General features: G+C 35.6%; 1 protein-coding gene across 1 annotated transcript in view; it reads left to right on the top strand.

The window, feature by feature from the left end:
• Positions 1-21,045, top strand: part of SLC26A7 (solute carrier family 26 member 7) — an 81,818-nt gene that overhangs the window by 56,971 nt on the left and 3,802 nt on the right. Inside the window, exons 11-18 of the mRNA XM_071554198.1 lie at positions 831-926; positions 5,866-5,972; positions 8,187-8,253; positions 11,976-12,092; positions 13,743-13,791; positions 16,450-16,550; positions 18,779-18,833; positions 18,923-19,026. Coding sequence (XP_071410299.1) covers positions 831-926; positions 5,866-5,972; positions 8,187-8,253; positions 11,976-12,092; positions 13,743-13,791; positions 16,450-16,550; positions 18,779-18,833; positions 18,923-19,026 — 696 coding nt within the window. The remainder of the gene's footprint in view (positions 1-830; positions 927-5,865; positions 5,973-8,186; positions 8,254-11,975; positions 12,093-13,742; positions 13,792-16,449; positions 16,551-18,778; positions 18,834-18,922; positions 19,027-21,045) is intronic.

The following is a 21,045-nucleotide window of genomic DNA, read 5'->3' as shown; positions in this document are numbered from 1 at the left end:
TTGACACTGGTAAAAATTATTAAAGATTCCTGATACTTCTCCAGATATGCATATGATACATGACTTTGTTTTTCAAATAAATTTGACTAAAATTATATTAGATAGTGATCTAAGCTTAATTACAGAAAGATTATGGAGTACTCTTGTATCTGTCATAGAATACATCTTCAATCCTAAGACTATATAGTGTGGCATCTTTCAACATAAACTCTATCTAGCTTTTGGTGTTATAAATTATCTATTAATTTTAATTAAAGATATGTCAAAACTGCAAAATACAGCTCCAAAATTATCCACATTTCTGCCATGTTTCTACATGAAGTTTTAACTCAACCATGTTTTAAATTCACTTTGTGCTATTGTTTACATGATGTCACGGAAGTTCTCACTTTTCAAACACAAGTCCTTTTATAGCTTATTTTAACCATGCAAAGTAAGGACACATGAAGAAGGGTGCACAATATGTCCTTTTTTTTACTATACTGCTTTCCTACTTTCATTTTTTAATATGGATTACATGCAATTTTTGACTAGTTTCCTGTAGGCTTTCCCCCCCATTTTAAAAAATTCTTTTTTATTGTTGCTTTCTTGATATTTTATTTCTCTTCTAATATGCTTTTTCAGCCATTCCCACCTATGCACTGCAAGTCCATCAGTTTGTACTCCATACTTTCTGGCTCTAGATGATTTCTTCATCCATCTGCTCCTCCTTTCTGATTCAGAAAATGACAAATTATAGTTTCATTATAATACTGATGGCTAATTTAAAGAAAAAGCATGTGTTTTCACTAACAATTCTGCAAATGGCTTTTGTTTTTATGCCTTTGCAGTGTGTCTTAGCAAGCATTATTGTTGTGGGCTTGAAGGGGATGCTAATGCAGTTCCGTGACTTAAAAAAATATTGGAATGTGGATAAAATAGACTGGGTAAGTAAAACTTAATCTAAGGAGGTTTTCCTGAGGCTTTTAAACAAACCTGCTAAACAAACTTTAATAGTTCTGTTGCCCTGGAAGAGATAAGTGCAAGCATAATTAGTAGTACTATTGGCTCAGAACAATGGCATCTGTGGTATCACTTGTATTAAAAAATGGTCTTTTATCATATGATAAAGAATCAAACCTAATTTAATGCTAGAGATGTGTATACAGACCAATCAGGTTACTGTGAGCAAATATGTGTTTAATTTTTATGCCTTTTCTATCTGGTTGACATATACTTTTGTTATTGTAGTATTATTGAAGTGATTTTGGTATTTTTGTCCTCTGGGACAAACAGAACTGGAAACACTGGAGATACAGAAGGCACATGTTGAGGGGTTGCTGTAGGGAAATTGCCTTAACTCTTTCAGATTTTCCAAAACAGAATATTTATTATTTGATAGTAATGAAAGATTCTGCACTACGAGAGCAAGAATACATCGGAAATCAAGTTTAATGTAAAGTCTGAATAGTCTGACAGAATTTGCACAGAATTCCTAGCCAATATTTAAGATAAATCCCTGAGTGAGAAGACTCCTGGGTTTCTCTTCTCTGGGAACCGATTAGTGAAACCAAAACTTCTAAGCAATTACATATACACTGACATCCCATATGTTTCAGGTAACAAATATTCAGAAAGATATTTTGACCACATTTTCCTTCTCTGTGGTGGGAGATACAGGTTACTGGAGTTAATATTGGACTTACCAGTGACTTACAGCAGTAATGGTTAAGTCTAGACTGAGTCAATTTTTTTTTAAATTAGAGTACTGGACTTCAGTATGGGAAATAGAGCTGGCTAAACAGGTTTTGCTATGTGAGATTTTTCACATTTAGTCACAGAAAATTATAGCTGTGTTGTTTTGGTGTGGTTTTTGTACTATCCAGAAGAAAAGCTCTGTCTTTAATGAAATCTTTTGTTCCTCAGGCAGTAAAATTCTGAACACATTTTCTATCAATTTTACTCTATTTGATCTTCAGCTTACACATATTTCCATGACAGAAAAGATGGATAATGTGGATCAAGAATTATTTTTAAAACAGTGGACTTAAAAATTTGGTAGTTCTGGGAGAGAAATATATCTTCTCTATCGATGCATTGAGGTAATAAGTTGTTAAGTTTTCCAGCAGGATATTCTGGAATCTCACTAGATTTGATGCATCTTCACAGATAGACTAGATTGATTGGTTTTTGCTCATTTGGTTTTGGCAGAAAAGGCTGAGAGAGTAGTTATTAAATCTCAGATTAGCTGTCATAATTTCTAAGAGAGGTTATATAAAGAGGGAGTTTGCTGGATTCATCTTTTTGACTAAACATACTTGAACAAAGATTTACTTCAAGTATTTGTACCATCAGTCTTTAGCTTGACAGAGTAAATCATTTTTGCTTTAAATGGAATAGTTTAAAGTAAGGCTATAAACATTGATCTTGCATTACTGCCCATTCTGAGGAGCCCCACCAAGCCCAGTGATTTGTAGAACTACAATAGTGTTATTTTGGCCTGGAAAGATTCACCCCAGAAATTGACAGAACACTGGAAACTAATCATTCCATCACCCAGGTTATCCAAAGTGTTTTGAAGATAGAAACTCTAACAAAACATTTGGAAATAATTAGCAGTTGTCCTTTCTGGAACTGATTTTTTGAAGGGTGTGTGTCATGTAGTACTGAAGTCAGGTTTGTTATGCTTGTAAGTCTGGCAAATGGTAGTGCATGGAAACAAAATATTTATGGGGTTTGTTACCTTGCTCCTTGACACTTCTTTAACCTTCTCATTGAGCACAAATAGGATGAACAATATTTGCTTGTTGATGAATTCTCTATAAACACAATCCTTTTAAATGTAAGAGGTACAGCTTGAAAGGCACTGTTTAGGACCTGGACTTGAGGATCTTCATTGGTTCCTTCCATTACAGGATGTTCTGTGTCTATGAAATCTCTTCTTTCAGCCATGGATGGCTTTTTCTTTCAGATTTAATGTTTAGGATCAGATGAGTTTGAATGAGCAGCTAGGCTGACAGACTTTAGTAGCCAATACCAAATATTATCAGCTGAATATTATTCCATATATTTGTTTCAGTTTTCTTTTGATTTGTTGGGTTGTTTTTTTTTATCAGCCCTCAGGCATATCCTGTTTTTTCATTCTGCCTCTCAAATCACATTCAGTTGCTTTCCAGCTAATACCTCACTGTCCTTATTCCAGAGATCTGTTTCCTGCCATTCACTGCATCCATATGAACTTCAAATGTCTCTTGCTTCAGTTAAGGTCTTCTGTGAGTCCCTACACCTTCTTGGTTGGATGACTTCAACAATCTCTAATTAATAATTTCGCTATTCCACTGTATATGTTATATACATAACTATGAGTGATTAGTCTTGATTTCTTTCCTTTTTTTTTTTTTTTCCTTTGAACTAACAGGAAGCTAATCTGGCCTTTCTCTGTGAATATATCTCACTTCACATGTTCTCAGGTCAAAAGCTGATTTCCATATCATTCCTGTAAGCTCAATTTCTTGTGCAGACCTACTTGACTACCTTGCCTTTTTTATTCTCCAGCTTGACAGTGCACTTCCCTAGAATCAATAAGAAGGAAAAGTCTAGATGGAGGCAACTGCTATATACACAGCCACTGTACCTATCAGTGCTTCTGATACTTTCTCATATATACAGGAGTCAACATAAGTCCATTTCTTCTGCTTGTTTCTTTTCTCCCTCTTCAGAATTTTTCTTTAAATTAATAAAATACAAGGATACTTTGAAGGTGGATTTTGTTTTGACTTTTGAGGATAATATGTGCTTGTAACACACTATTGCTAAGATTTGAAGAGTATCTAGGTTCTATCTGTCATGGACTATGTAAAAACTGTCTTGAAGTAAGTTGCCAAAGAAAACTTTAATATTTTTATGATTTCTTTGCTGAACCTTGCAATAACCCATAAATTAAAAAAAAAATAAGGCTATCAGATCAATGTAACTTCTTTCTACAAGTCTAATGCTACCCTAACTAAAGAAGCACTGACTCCAGGCCAATACAAGGTACTGAAAGGGTGATTGACTAATGAGAATATGATTGTTTTGGCTCAACCTCTACAACAATGGCAGTCTCTGATTACAGTTAAGATATAAGATACTAGTCTGCTAGAGAGGCACTCAACTAACTTTCTCAATACTCAGTAGTCCTTAAATATTTTTGGCTTTTATTCTTCCTTTGCAGACTTTTTATTGTTTTTTCATGATTTCTGTTTTCTTCTGAGACACAAGAATTTTGCAGGTCTTGCAGCAGTACTTTAGTTAGATGTGATTCGGTGCAGGTCTGCAGCTGAAGAGGATTGCACTGAAGTGGATTCAGGTGTTATCAAGGCTATCCTGATAAGGATAGGCTAATATTTTATCCAAACTGAATTTTAGGTTTGTGGTATTTCTGTTAGCCCTTTCATGTCCAGTGAGCATCTTTATAAATAAATAAATAATGAATTTGTGAATCTGAGCATTATTTTCTCACTGGTTAATTAGAATTCATACCTGTTGCTTATAAAGGTATTCTTTGCAAATATAGACAGAACAATTTGTCTAAGATGTCATGTTAAAATACAACTGGTGATTGAGGACAGTCTCAGAGAATGAAGTTCCTCTTCATCTAGCAGCTGTGCCATTGAAGAGACTGCAAAACCTTTTGCAGCAGTTAGGAATCTTGAAAAGCTTTCTTGAAAGAATCATATAACACTGTCCTCTGTGAAGCACAGATTAGCACTGTATGACTTACATTTTATAATTCATAAAATAATAGTTCTGATATCTGCTCAAGAAAAATTTCTATGGTTAGGCCGAAAGTATTCTATTGTCTCTGGCTTTTGTGAGTTAAGTGAAAGCATCAGAAAGTGTAATCTTAACATTGATTGTGCCATTGTAATGTGAGGTGTTATTCTGCAATCATGAACAAGAAGCACTACAAGAAGCAATTATTGGAACAGGCACCTGTGGGTATAAGTATATAGAGGAGTGGAAATACTTCCCATACTTCTTTAACACTTTTAAAATAAAGATTAGGTGGCAGTCTTTGCTTAAGGCTCCCTCAAGGCAAGAGATATGTGCTTTATTATACCAATTAGCTTGGTGTAAGAAATTAAGTAATTTGTACTTTTCTTCTTTTAATTGTAAAATCTGGATATTTCTCAGTTATACATATCATTGTAGTATGGAACTAAAAATGATAATTTCTCATAGGAAAATAATGGAAAAAATGAAATGTTAAATTTTTTATGGTTTTTTAAAATATTTTCAATTTCTCTTCAAAGTGACTTTATTTTCATATATGCTTTTATGTATTTTTTGAATTGTATTGAACAGGAATCCATATTTTTTATTTGTTATAGAGTTTTTTTAGTCAGCTCTACTTGGATAAGCACCACTTCTAATTAGCCTCTTTGCAAATTATAATTCCCACTGACATGATTAGTGGGAGAAGAGCTCTCTGCATGTGCCTTCATTAGGGTGCATCCTCATTGTGTGAAAGGAAAGGAGGATTTAAAATCTGTGCAGTGAAGAAGGTGACAAGAACCTGCAGTGTGAAAAATAAAATACAGGCTTTACAACAGAACAGTTCACTCTGAATTATGCTGTTAGCACAAATACATATGCTATTTTAAGTAACTCTGGAAGGAACCTCTATGATCACTGGGATAAGCAGTGCCATGTTGTACGTGGTCTCCCATGGGGAGGCATTATTTTAATTGCTAATTCAGTCTTCAGTGTTTGCCAATTCAAAGATCCAAATGTTCACATCTGATAAACTATATTAGTTTTAAAAATCTTTTTTTTCTGATTCATAAAATGCACATTGCTATAAAATTTAAACCTAATCACCTCTTTTTGCTTCCCTCCTTAAAGAGCATATGGGTTAGTACCTACGTGTTTACAATATGCTTTGCTGCTAATGTGGGACTGTTGTATGGCGTTGTCTGCACCATAGTAATTGTGATTTTCCGCTTTCCCAGGTAAGAATCAATTTATTGAGATGTTCTATGAGCACATCACTATGCATTCTTTCCACAAACTGCTTCACAGACAGAATAGACATGCGGTATACTAAATTTAACAACTAAACTTCAGATTTTAGTTGCAGAAAATTACAAGATAGGACAATTCAAAAGGAAAACTCACACCTGTGCATTTATTGTAGACTAAGGATCTCTAAAACATTTTATGAAATGGCATTATTTTGTGATTTCTGTTATTATTACACATCTGTATGATTCATTATGTGAAGGTAGCATAAAATCAACAGAAAGATTAATAACACATTTTTTTCCATTAGATATTTATTTGGTCCTTAACGAGAGATTATATCAGGCAAGCCTTAGTAACTAAGCACCTTTATAAACTCCTAGGTATTATGTTGCACAGGAGTTGATAGTTGACATTTGCACTGCTAATATAGGTTAATGAAACATAACTACACAACTATTCTAATGTCTAATGAAAAGTGTAAGTTCTGTGTATGAATTAGAAAAGCCAGAACAAATAAACAGGAGCTATCAGAAGGTCATATATTATTTTGAATATATTATAGTCGCTACTTTGTATCATGAGTAAAGAGAATATATTAGCTGAGGTTCCTCATTTATTTGTGCTACAGAATTATGCAGAGCTCACAAGACCTGAAAATGATTTGCTGCTTTCATGGAGTTGTTTGCATGAACACTGAAACCCACTGAAATTAAGCATAGTGTAGACAACTCGATTAAATGTTTCTTCAAGTTAACAGTGCACAGCTCTATTCTCTTGGAGTAAGTCGCAGAACCAGCATGAAAGTAGTACAAAATTGCAAGGCAGTTAAAAATTATGGAAGATGGTTTCTCCTTGAATTAGTCAGTACCTTTGTGGTAGCCTTCTGCTACTCAAGAAGCTAAAATTTTGGTAAATTCTGCAAGTAAAGCAGAGGGCAAGTTTGTGTGTTGTTTTTACCCTGGGCCTGGATGTTTGAGGTTTACCAACAGCAGAAAGGGAGGGAAATCTAACACAAAAAAGCATCATCCTCTGTTGCCCGATCTAACAGAGACCTCAGTCTGAACCTGCGCTAATTAAAGTAAATAAGATTCTTTCCAGTGATTTTTGTGTTCTCCAGTCAAGCTGGACGTGATTGTCCACATAATCTCACAGTACTGAACAAGGTAGCAGCCTGAAAAATTTCTCCTGTGCTGATAGCATGTAGTAAGCCGTGCAGCGATGAGCAAAAGTTAGGGGTAGTGAAGCTAGAAAAATATCATAGAATTTTTATTAAGAAGTTTCTGTTCAGATGCCAAAGTATTGCATGTGATACATGTCACGTATCACCTGTATTAAAACCAGCAGCAGCTACAGTTTAATTTATGCAAAGATGAGAGAACAGCTGACTTTTGCAAGGCTCATTTAGCCAACCCCAATATCTGCAAATACTCCTTGCACATTGATGCACCTATTAAATGTTTATATTCTGGGATTACTTCCATTGTCTAGATTTAGGCACAGAGCTCAGATAATAGCTAGTTTCATAGTCTTCTTCAATTAATTTTGTCCCTGCAAATGATGCTTTGAAGCAGGAGGTCAACCTACACTGAAGATCAAAGTACAACCTACACCCACCTACACTGAGCTGTCTTTCCAAGGCAGCTTTCTCTTTTCACAGACTTCATAGGGGGCATAGGGATACTTTTCAGTTAAGTCCCTCATTTTAATAGCTAGAGTGCACTGTTCTGCTTCATCATACAAAGATGTGTAAATTTCAAAGACAAAACATCTTTATTTTTCATGACCCACAGCTATTCGACGTATTTATTTTCCCTTTCCTTACAATATGATGTTGCAGGTAAAACATAATAATTAAACTTCCTTACCTTTGAAGCTACAGAATATATATAAGCTACCCTGAGAATAGCTCTCTGGCCAGCTACAGAAGTTTAATGGAAATTAAAATTAAGAAAATTAAAATTAAAATTTTATTAATCAGAAATATTTATTATTCATATTTTCAAAGTGCTATATCATAATTCTAAAATGAGCTTTATACTCTTTAACTCATTATCCAAAAAGATAAAATCTATATGCACAAAACTATGGACAAATTGCATTGTTGCAACTTTAAACTTTTTTGCTGTAGTTTGCTGTCTCTTCCTGTTTCAGTTCAAGACTAAGACCTTGCCTTACAGATTTTGTCTGTGTATTGATTATAGAGCAAAGACACTGAATTTGAAAAATGTGAAAGAAGTTGAATACAAATACAAAGCAGAAGATAATTGTGTAAGTTTTTTTAACTTTTTTTATTAGTGTATGTTTCACTAATTCAGATTTATTTTCTCTAGCTGGCTATCAGATTGCAATCAGGGAGTCAAGGGAACTTTTTTATGATATGACCGCTTGAAATCTAAAGCTAGTATGATATAGTAAAAACAAAACTAATTGGCCATCAGAAATCAAAATACCTTCATGGCCATGCTGCTAGTCTGTAAAGTGAAGTTAGGCAAGTCCTCTTAGATCTATCTTAGTTTATTTGTCATTTTAAGTTAGGAATTGCACTTTGTAAAAGTTTCCTAATTCCTAATTTTCAGGAAATCTCTTGCCAGGACTGACAAGGGCAATCTGAGCAGACAATAGCAGTGTCTGAATTCTTACCAGATTTCCTCATTTCCTAAAAGTCCTTTGGTATTCTCATAATCTGCAACCTCTTTTCTGACCCCATTTCTGCCAGCAGTCCCTTGTGACTGGACTTTCCCCGAGAACAGTGGCTGGTCAAGGAGGGACAGCACCATGAAGTTTTCATGGAGTGCTTCACACATCTCATCACTCTATGCTGAAAAAAGGGCACCCTCACATAAAAAAATGGATGGAAAAATATCTTCCAAAACCTGGTGGTTTTAAAATTTGGCTTCTTACAAACTTAAACCAACTAGTCATATTCTTTTGGTTATTTTCATTGCAATTATCATCACAGTTGCTTGTGGTCAGGCCTACAGTAAGAAGAGAAGGGTAATGACCTGGAGAGGTGAACTCCCTCCTCTGAGATTAAATGGTAGGTCAGCTGCCAAGAGAGAAGTAGAAACATGTGTCCTTTCAGCGCAGAGCCCCATCATTGGGACACCCTGCCTTCTCCACCATGGCAGTTTCTATGTCCTTTTTCCTTTCCTAATGTTTATGAAGGGTCTTATGTATCAGTAAGCCACATGCTCAGCAGTTATATGCCTCACCATTAAGAAGTTTTTCTTTAAAGAATTTATTATTTCAAGCAAATGTCATCCATCAGAGCTATCTTGGGCTCACAATCTGAACTTCCAGGGGCTCAGGGGTATTTACTGTTTTGGCATGCTGAGCAATGTTGGAATTTGAAAGGTACATAAGAATCTGGAGGACTGAACTGCGAATTAGAAACTTTGTTGTTGAGGCTGGTCCAGCTGCCAATTATTATATCACTTTTCATTCTTAAGAAAAACATTGAAAACATTGGAGTAACTTTGCCAGAGGTGGGTAACCAAAATTTTATTTGCCTGATTTTCTTATTAGTTCATAAAATATTTTGTACAAATCCCTATACATTTTATAAGTTTACTTATCCCCTGCTTTTTTCCCACCTTAATCATTAAGATTAATGCCAGTAACCTGGTAATAACAAACTAGTGTCTGCAAACAGTGGAGAAAAATATTTTCTTAAGGAAGCAAATTGCTCAAGACCTTATTACAAAAAACAAAGAAGGAAAATATTTTTAAGATTGAGAAAAATGCCTTTAATTGAATTTGGAGTCACTGGATTGCAGCAGGCATTTAGGGTAATTTTTAATGTATAAATGTTAGACTGATCCAAGTTTCCCTGGTAAATAACAGCTCAGACATAAACAACAGGACTTTTAAACATAAAAATATCCAAGCTTAATGATCTACTCTGTCTGTGAATTTATAGAAGTTATTTCATCAGTAAGAGAAAAGATGCTTTAATGTGGGAAAAAAATCAAAGGGTATTTAGAAGCTTATGTGAAACACATTGCACCATGGGAGTTCACTTGAACTGAATCCTTACCCGAGCATAGGTGGTGTTGTTCAGAGTTCATGGGGCAATTGCCTGTGTCCTCCTAATGGGTGATGGGAACCGGCCACCTGAGGTAACTTTCCTGCTTTCTTAGCAAGGACACAACAATGAGGAAGTTCATTTTTCTCACAACGGTTCTTATTAAGAAAGAACCAAACCAGAAACAGGAACAACTAAGTCAAAATGGGCACATTTGATCTTTCACATTCTGGACAAAAAAATTATGCCTAGTCTGCCATTGTTTTGATTTGGCCTTATGACTTGAGCCTTTCTAGGTTTTCACCTTGTGCTTTTGGAAGCTTATGAGCCTCTTGATCATCACAGGCTTTGATATTTGCACATCAGCTTTCCTTTTTGCTTAGTTTTCATCTTCTACTTTGCCAGTGCTGCTAAGGCACTGAAGTGTTCGTTTATCTTCACACCAAGCTGTGTATAGCATCATTTTTATGGGAATCTGTGGGATGTCAGAGTATTTCTCCATTCAAACATATATTGCCCCCTGCTTTGCCCTTATATTAGAACTTTCTTGCATACAAACTGAGCCATTTTAACTGGCAGTTAGGCTTTGCCACTTGTCTGGGTGATGTATGTTGGTGTTGTGATATTTACCACAGTCACATTCCTAGGTAAATTGTGCAAAGTCCCTATACATAGTTGGGTGTTCTTTGCTTCACTTTGGGATGTTTGAAATGTTTTCTTTTTATGATGGTAACTGTGGTGGTGTCTGAGAGATTTTCTGGTTCCCAGAAGTCTGAACAGCAGTCTACAATAAGGAAATAGATTATGTGGTTTGTGGTGAAGATTTTCATTCCTGTTTTGCATAAAAGTCTGTTGGGAAAACTACAAATCTTCAATGCAATCCTCCAAAATTATTAACTACTTAAAAAATGGTCTGTGTCAGCTCCACTTTCTGTTGTTTGAGCATGACCATGCTACATGACTTTTGTTAGGAAGAAAAATGACTTTTTTGACCTGTATCGTCTTGCAAAATTCTTTGGGTTTACTTCCATTATCACACAACATGTGGAAAATTTAGAGTTCAGTATAATTAACTTAATTCTATCTTCTACAAAACCAGTATTTAAGCATGTATTAGTGATATCCAATATATTTATATATAAATTTTTATTTTCTTTCTGGCTTTAAGGTTTTTTAAGGGTTCACCTTGAGAGTTAGAGAAATAGCACTTCTTTTGTGCAAAATGTTCCCCAGTTGTACCTGGGGGTTTCTGATCTTTATCTGATGTCCAGAATCAATCTGCTTTGCAACATCTATGTTTCAAGCTGCACAGTCTGGCTGAAGGTACTGGTAAACTGGTTGTAACTTAGTGAAGTGCAGAGACATGATAAAGGCTGACTGATGGTTCTTGTGTAGATTATTGAGTTGATTGTAGATATGTGTAGGTATCAAGCTTTAAATGTGCCACTCAAGGTTACTGTAGGTCCACCAAGTATTTGCATGGACAAATATATCCATACTAAAGTAATTTTCAGATGACTGCAATGAATATTGCTTGTTTTCCCCAAACCACCTGCAGTGTTTGCCCCAAAACTTGTGTACTTTTTTCAAGACATGTGTTTGTCTAATAAAATATATTCCCTGTCTGCAAATGTTGTCTTGTCTGTTTGGAGATCGCATCAACTGAAACAGTGCTATTATTATTTGTCAGATAGTAGTTAGTATTAGGCATCGCAAGGACTATGATTTTTTTCATCATAACAAGAATTAAAGGTAATTTTCATGGCACACTACTTATATTTCCATTCTTACTTCAGTAGTGTGTGAAGGCTGGTCAAGAGATTTATCTGTTAAACTACTCTCACAGTCCAAAGTTCCCTCTCTGTTAATTTACAGGTATTTTAAGGATTTTTAGATTAATGAGTTTGAGTTTGGGCCTCCAAATGCAAGACGAACTTTTCAACATTATGTTTATTGCATTCAACAGGAATCATTGAAACAGGTAAAGATAATTTCAGTCAACAATCCATTAGTCTGTCTGAATGCCAGGAAATTTCATGCTGACCTGATAAAGATAATCCAGAAGGATATTATGAACATCCAGGTATGTGAAATGTAAACAAGGATGTGCTGTATGCTTCAGTAATCACGGTGACCGTGTTGAAGATTGTGCTTGCTTTCCTTGCATTTCTTAGAGAATACAATCAGATACTGAAATAAACATAAAAAGGTAATATTGCAAATTATTCATTCAGAATAAAATTAATCCTAATCTTAATCAGATTCAATATGGATTATTTTCTTATTATTACTTGAAAATAATATCTCTATTCTTTCTGTATATGAACATGTAAGAGACATTAACACACTGATGCAAAACTCTAAAATTTCTGGAAGAATTTAAATAACCTCAGCTGATTTGAGATTGGGATTTTACAAAGACAACGGGTAGCTACAAATTTGCTTGAATAAAAGGTGATTTTTTTTTTCTGGACTTGAGTCCATAAGAGATAGACAGTTCATTTCTAACTAAAAGCAATATCTGTAGAATTAGCAAGATGGTATAAAGTGGGTAATTTTTTTCTCAAAGTCAGTGTTTCTTTTTCATTTCTTGCATTGATTGCATTGGAAAAATAAACAGTATACAAATTGTGTATAACACAGTTTTGGAGGAAATCCCCATAAGTATAGCATTTTCCAAGTTTGTTTGCACATAACTACTGAAACTTCCTGCAACACTTCCTAAAAGTGAAAAAAAAAAGTATTATTTTTCTATCAGTACAATGAAGACAGTTCCATACTATAGGATGCTTACTGTGGGCAATTTCATCCAGTTTGGCAAACTGGGTTGAAAAACTCACAGGCTAAGATGGGTTGTTAAGACAGCAACACGTGTCTACCACATCTGCTGTCCCTTGACAAACAGTTATGCTAACTGTGTGCATTTAGTGGGTGGAAATTCAGTTTAGAAAATGTGATGATTTTTTTTTTTCTTAGTTCTGCTAAGCTAACTGATTTGGATTAGTATGATAACAAACCTCCAAAGAGAGAGAAATCACTTAGGATTTGCACAGAATTAATTTATGAGTTAATTTAGTAAGAGTGATAACTTAATTTAATAACTTAATTTATATGTTACTTAGGAGGGAGATTTTATCCTTTGTCTCTTCTGTAAGGTATTTGGCAGTACAGCTGCCTGAAATACCGTGCATAAATTTTTTTCTAATTTTCGTTTTGTGGAATAAATGTCTTTCTGTAGCACAAGGGTGTGACAAATTTGCAGTTGGGATTTTGTTTCTGTCCTCTTTTTCTGGTTTCAGGTTATATTTCTACTGAGAACTTAGCATGCATATTGAAAAAATTATTACAAAAATTCTTCAGATAAAGATCGCTTTTAATAAATTTACATTTGGAAAATGTTCTTACTAAAATATTAGTGTAGCAGATGAGATTACAGCAAGTAGAAAATTAATCAAAAGTTAATCTTTTAAAATCACTTATCTTCTCAAGAACTTTTTTCCACCTTTTGAGAGAAAAGCAAAATCTCAATTTCAGTATGTATCTCAGTATTCTAAAGTTTTACTAAAAATATTATATATCCAATAGATTGGTGCATAGATCATGATTTTGGAAAGAATTAGTTAACTTTAATATGGAGAAACAGAATTCTTATATATCACGTTGATTTTCTCTGGTTACTGTGCATTGAACTAGTTTCCCTTGGTATGTTACTAGTTTGTTGCTTTTATTTCAGTGTGAGCAGAACACATTGCTCTGTTCATTTTCCAATGGAAGTTGTCATGGTGAGTTTATTACCTACAAATGATATTAAAATCAAGATGGATGTAAGTGTGTAAAATGGCTCCATGTTTTTCTGTATGTTTCTAGGTGAACTCAAGTTGTATGGAAATAAATATTTTCGATTAGACCAAACACTCAAGAAAGCATCAATGCCAAACAGTATTGAACTATGTTAACTGTGGTTCTATTTTTCATGCTGTTTTTGACTGACTTTTTAAGATTTCAAAAGCAGGGAACCCATGAAAATACTTTTTCTACAAGAGTGGAAGGTTATAGTTGAACACTCACTGCCTGTGGCAGGGGGGTTGGAACTAGATGATCTTTAAGGTCCTTGACAACCCAAACCTTTCTATGTTTCTATGAGTCCCTGCTCACTTCACAGGAATGACTGTGTGCATAATGAGACAGGTAGGCAGTGTAGGGAAACCCTGTCCACATTGCTGCATGCACTGATCTTCAGCCCAGGCTGAAAAGGCTGTTTCACTAAGCTCTGGTCTTGTTTTCTTCCATTTACCGAGCTGGATACTAGTATGCAAAAGTAAAAATAAGATAAGATTAGAACTGTGTTAAATCTGCTGGATCTTTATAGCCACACAGGAGAAAATCTCAGAAAATGTCAACTGAATTATCAGTGACACAATGACCAACAATACTGTACAGTATATTGGTACAGTACAGAAAAAAGAAAAAAAACCCTAGGAGTTTGCTTTCAATTAAGGATTAAGCTGGATAATTCCACTCTTCCCACATTTTATAACACTTAAATCAAATCAAAGCACTTGCATTCCCATGGGAGAGCTGCAGCAACCTTTTGCAGAAGATACTTTATACAGATGACTTCTTTGTGGATTGAATTAAAACACTGTGCTTATTTAAAATGCTTATAAGCATTAGGGCTGCAATAGAGAATTTGATTTGGAGGCTGTAGTCTGAATGTTTGCATTTATTAACTAGACTCATGAGATTTTTATCATACTACAGTGTTTAGTTTACCTGGGGCTGACAGACTGCTTTACTGTAGCATAGCAACCTGTGATAATGACTACTGAAGACTATAGTGCATTGTATTGACTATACTGTAAAATACTATGTGTGAGAAGATCTTGCCGGTACATATTTCAGTTGTCTTAATATGAACTGGTTTCTCACATTACAGCACTGATAGACAGCACAAAACCTCTTTTCTGAAAGCCTGCCTTGAACACTTAAATGCTCTGTTGTTACTTGTACCAAGTCTATGGGGATCTTCATGGGGTCTTAAAAATAAAAAGCAGAGAGAAAAAAAATCCCCATGAAGAGAAAAGCAAAATGTGGAATTTAAATTTTCAGGAAGGAAGGGAACAGGAGGACACAATCCTTAATCCTTATGGCAGTTGCCCTGGGAAGCATGGCAACTTACATCTTTGTCATAAAGAAAGAACCTTTCTCCTTTTGGGGAGTACTGTCTGTATCAGCACCAAATGAAACAGCTGCTCTTGCTCTTGCCACTGGCCCAAAGAGGGAGCAAGCCTGTACCTATCCCCCCATTTAGAAGCCAGGCAACCTCTAGTGCAATGCAGGAAGTACCAGGGAATTATTACACTGAGCAGCCTAGCAGAGCTCATAAATCCTTTCTGGATTTCCATCACAGTAATTCAGACAGGAAGCTCCCTCTAAAATTCTGTATTTTTGTTTGGTATGTATCTATTATGTACTTTGAACAGTACAAAGACAGTAAATCTCTCGAGATACAAGTCCAAAGAGCTCTGGCTCTCAGACTACTGACACAAAGGAATTATGACCATTATAAATTTGTATCATGGGGAAATTCTAAGTCCCCTCAATATTTTAAAATCTACCAATCTATCTACTCTACCAATGGCATTTAGCTTAACTCATTTGTACATTCAGAATTCCTTTCCTTCATCTTTTTTTTTTTTAGTTACGTGCATTATAATAACAAATATTTTTTCACAGATCAATGTAAATAAGATGTGCATTATTTTCTAGTTTTCCCTTTATGAAAGCCAGAAATCATTTATCTATGTGCTAGCTTGGAATGTATTTAGAACAGAGCGTGTTTAGATTAAACACAAGGTTGCCTGAGGTTGAAGAATAAGATCGTTGCAAATCTTACCAATGTAATTTTTTATGCAGCATCAATATGTGATAGTATATTAAAAAAATAACCAAACAAAACCCAGCATAGTAAAACCTTAGGAAAATTAAACACTTCACTTTAGATATTTTTCTTCCTTATGGGTGAATATTAAGTTAAGCCATAGACAGGCATTCAGGTAATATTGAAATCAGTGTTGTGTTAGAATTTAGGGGAGAGTTATATTTTCTGTGTATTCCATGAAAAATTTTCCCAAGAAGCCAAGTTATTATCATGACTCAATTAGAAATTCAAATTTGAAGAAAGAATTGTTTAATTCTTGAGACACTATGCCGTCTAAAACATCTCATTATGTTCTGCCTGTCATCACTTCATCCCATTGCTCTAAATGTCCTTCATTTGTGCTTCTAAAATGTGCCATTTGCCTTCCTGATACCCCAGTACATAATAGTAAAATTTTATTGTGTTAGTTTGGGCTTACTTTGCTGAGCTATTATTATTCTTATACCCACTTCTTGACTATTCTCCCTTTTAATTAGTTTTTCATTTATCAAATATGTAGGTGAGTTGGTGCAGTCATGTCACAGTGAGCGAGGTGTTTTGATATTAGACTGCAGTGGATTGAATTTCTTTGACTACACTGGAGTCTCAATGCTTCTTCAGGTATTCATGACATCAGACAAATTCTGTATATAACTATATAACTGCATATCAGTTATTGGGGGCAACTACTAATCACTTCACCTATATCAATAGACAAACACATTACTCATGGAAAATATTAACACAGATTTGGTATTAAACTACACTGTGTTTAAATATAAAATTACATTAATGTTTTTCTAAATATTCTGGGTAATAGTGCAAATGTACATATCTGTATGTAACGATGATGAGTTTCTGAACTTTTTTTTTTAATTTTAAGGTTGTTTTAGGTCAAATTTGGCCCTGTCATGTCAGTTACAGTGGAGTCATGTGTAGATTTACCCTTTTAAAATTTCATGTTTAATTCTGTAATTTTATCTGTATGTCCTGCTTTCTGCTAAGCTGGAGGTCAACAAATGATCTCCATGTTTTCTCCTGTGGGCGGCATGCCTAGCGGAACTGGGTGCAGGCATTGCAGGAGCTCCAAGATGCTCCCAGAAGATAAACACCAATAATAACTGGTTACTGTGGTGAATGCCACTAACTCCAGGTAGTGGCGGGCCACAACTGGTATTCTCTAGGGCCAGTACTGTTCCCAGCCCTGTTTAACATCTTTATTGATGATTTGGCTGAGAGGAAGTTTGCAGAGGACACTAAGTCAGGTGGGAGTGTTGATATCCTGGAGGGTAGGAAGGCTCTGCAGAGGGGCCTGGACAGGCTGGACTGATGGACCTGGGCCAACAATATAAGGTTCAGCAAGGCCAAGTGCTGAGTTCTGGACTTGATCACAACAATCCCAGGCAGTGCTGCAGGGTAGGGGCAGAGTGGTTGGAAAGACACATTTTAGCAGTGAACTTGGCAGGACCAGGTTAATGGTTGGACTCAATGGTCTTAAGGGTCCTTTCCAATGTAAACAATTCTATGGTTCTATGGTTCTGCATAATAAGCAGTTCTATACAGTGAATGAAAAATTATGTTCAAAAGCTGTTCCTTACATTTTCATCAGATCTGGAGTTTAAAAGTCGTATAGTGAGTACAGAGTTTAGGTTTGGTTTACATACTTTTTCTGAGTAAGATAGAAGGCTAGATTTGAACTTGGGTCTCAGCCCAGGCCTTTTCTTATCCAAACCATTTTTTTCAATTTACTACAGTGATTGTGAGGTGAAGTAAGTGTTGCCTTAGAAGACTTTAAATTAAAACTACACATATAGGTAGGGATATAATAAAAAAAGAAAACTGGAAAAATAAGTTTAGTTACTGAGTGTTACTCTTTAGTATGCATCCATTCAAAATATAGGGCATTCAATAAAATAAAATATTAATTAAAAAAAAGGTGAAACTTATTTCTAAAACATCTTAGAGACCTCTGAACTATAAATTATGTCAAAGAGGTGTTTGATAAATTTGTGAGAGGTAAGTCTGGTGTGAAGTGCACAGGTTGGGAGTGAAGCCTCTGAATGAATAGCTGGTCCAGAACTGAGTTACTCAGAGAGGAACACACTCAACATGTCTTTGTTGTTACACTGCTTCCCAAAATATCATCACTGATGCCAGAGATGAAGGGATTTATGGACCGAGTATGGCTTTTCATTTATTTTTAAAAATATGGTAGTCTGATGGGCTTCTCTTTGAATCTTTTCTCTCAGAATTTCCCCCCTTTACATGGATTGTTTAGAAAATTTTTGAAGCCAGAATTGCTTTGGAAATTCCTCATCTGGCATAAAAAGACCTTGCTCTGGTTTTGAAGTTGTTTTCACTTTTCTATTTTTTATTTTCACTGACCATTTTCAAAGAAAGAATAAAGAACAACTCGCTGCAGAGTGTAGTGTGGTGTGGTGGTTGTGGTGCTTTTCTGAGAAACTGCTGAAGTGTCAAAAGTTTTCTAGGTCTAATTTCTATCTGTGTGGATTGGTAGCTAAGCATATGGCAAGGACATGGGGAAACACGCTGTAACAGGAGAACTAGAAATACCCCCCCCAAAAGTTTTAGTTTGAAAAATTGTTAATTGAACTGTTTCAATTCTCGGCAGAGCTGTATAGTACTGTGAGGAGGGGGTAGGAAATTAGTGTGGGTTGGTGACGTTTGCATTATAGAAGGGCTCACTCTGGTGGCTGCTGTCAGTACAGCTGCTACAGCAGCATTCCAGGCGCTCTGCCTGCCTTGAAAATGGGTTTTCTTTTTTTTTTTGTATTTTATTCTCTATTTGAACAGGTTCTTTTTTTAATTCGATGTTTTCACATATTTAGATTTACACGGACTGTAAAAACAGACACATCGATGTGTTGCTAGCACATTGCAAAGGCAAGTATCATCTTACAGCAAAAATTTTATTGTGATGGTTTATATATCCTTGCTATCTTATCAGTGCTCATGTGTTTGTTTTATTGCAGCTTCCTTGATAAAAGCAATGCAGTATGGTGGAAACCTTGAATCTGAAAATCCTGTATTTTTTGAATCTATTTCTTCAGCAGTTGGTGCCATTCAAATTCACAGGGTAAGACAAGCAGAGGGTAGGTGAAGCCTTGAGGACTTCCTGGATGCTCACAGCAATTTGTTAAAGTCTGTGAAAGTCTTATTTACCGAGTGAATCTTCGTGCAGAAATCTTTTATCTGTCTATTATCTACAACAGGTCCTCCACCTCTGAAATGCAGTTACCCAGTTCTTTGCTGAAAGCACTCTCTAGCACCAACATCTGCCCTTTTGCAACACGTTCTCGATTTTCTATGCTAGATCCAGAGGAGCAGTGTTGTGGTGCCTTAACACGGGCACATTCTCCACTGGAAAGCCTTATGTCATTTACAAACACCTAACACAGCCTCCTGGTGAGGCAAATTAATTCACACCCAGTTCTGCATTACTGAAACTACAATCCCTCCTGGTTTGCTTGAAGATACTTCCCATAGCACCATTCTGGTCTGACTGAAATACTTCTAGATCCCTAGCAAGTTTAGTCTGAACTAGCAAGCTTGTCTCTGCTCTGCACTGAAGTATACTGTGTTGGCTCTCTGGTGGAAAGTGGGAAGAGGAATTGCATGAGGTGGAAGAAAGAGCTACAGGGAGAAGAAATGCTTGGCTCAGAAACTGAGGCTTGAGGCTTGAACATGCATTTATTTGAGCATGTATTTTCTTGCCCAATGATTCTTGCATTCCTTGTTAAAAAGATTGTAAACCTGGGCTTTCCTCATAAACTATCTGATTCTTTCCCACTCTAACGCCAGTGTAATGGACTGTGCAGTACAAGTAGTGCTTTCCCATGGTTTTATATTTAGGATTCCAAACATGGCTAGAGCTTGGCTCAGAGCCTTCTCCAAGAGACATTAAATTCATCAGGGTCTGTGGTTTGGTTGTTTGGGTTTTTTGTTCACATCTTATTTTACTAATTAAGTTTGAGTTGCCTATGGAAAAAAAAAACCACTTTCCATTGATTTACCCAGGTTAAGGTGAGTTGGCACAGTTGGTCAAATGGATTGACGAGAAAAACATGTTCTCTTCAGAGCTTTGCAACATTTTTATTATTTTGCCCTGCAAGAAATAATTTACTGAAATAATAACCGTAGGGCAAAAATAATGGGGATAGCTATTGTATATTTTGTCTGGGTCTGATTAGGTGAATTAGAATGATTGTTGTGTTATAAAATGTCTGCATTTTTATTGACATTAATTAACCTTCCAAAGATTCTTGTAAGATAATTATGTACTAGCATTCTCATTTTATGGAAATGCGACATGGATAGACCATGGCAAATGTTCAAAATGAGAAGAGGGAGTTAAAGCTCAGAAGCCCACTTTTCTAGGAACTGCTCACATGTTTCTACCAAAGCTGCTAGGCAAATCAAACCTGTGTATAGTGGCTTAGCAGCTTAGTCTAAAAGGCTTACATACAGCCTCATATTTTAAATGTAATTATGAACAGTAACTATGAGCAGTATACATGCTGCTAATGTTTCTTCAAAGTATTCAAAATATCAGCTTCAGGGGATTTTTTGTGTTCATTGTGTTTAACACTTGAAGATAAGATGGACAGGAGTGAAAAGGCAGAGTGACTGCAGTAGTAGCACTACCTTGTAACTACCAGTCTATGTATTCTTCCTGCACCTTTTTAAGATGCTGAGGTCAGTAGGACTTTTCAATGTTTACATGAAGGAGTAGGCAGGATAGAAAAAAAAATAGGAGGAAGAAGTTAGAGACTAATAGAAAGTGATTCATTCCAATTTACATTTCAGCTTCCCCCCACCCAGCAGGAAAAAGTCTTTCACTGCCGGAAAGGCAGAGACGATAGCTTTGCAGTTCATTTTCAACTCTGCTGCTGTTCAGAAATGCAAAGAGGCTTTCTTACCTACCTACTCCAATGACACTATTGTATTATTCTCTTTTGTATGTTTATAAATTGATAAGAAACTTGCCTGTTGCTTTCTGCAGTTCACCCTAATCATAAATAAATTTTTGAACTATAAATCTTTATAATGGTGGCATTTCCAAGGTAGCACTCCTTCATCTGCTAATTTTACATTA

This window comes from Pithys albifrons, chromosome 4 (assembly GCF_047495875.1).
Source record: "Pithys albifrons albifrons isolate INPA30051 chromosome 4, PitAlb_v1, whole genome shotgun sequence".
Lineage (NCBI taxonomy): Eukaryota > Metazoa > Chordata > Aves > Passeriformes > Thamnophilidae > Pithys > Pithys albifrons.
This window is presented reverse-complemented; position numbering and strand designations above follow the sequence as displayed.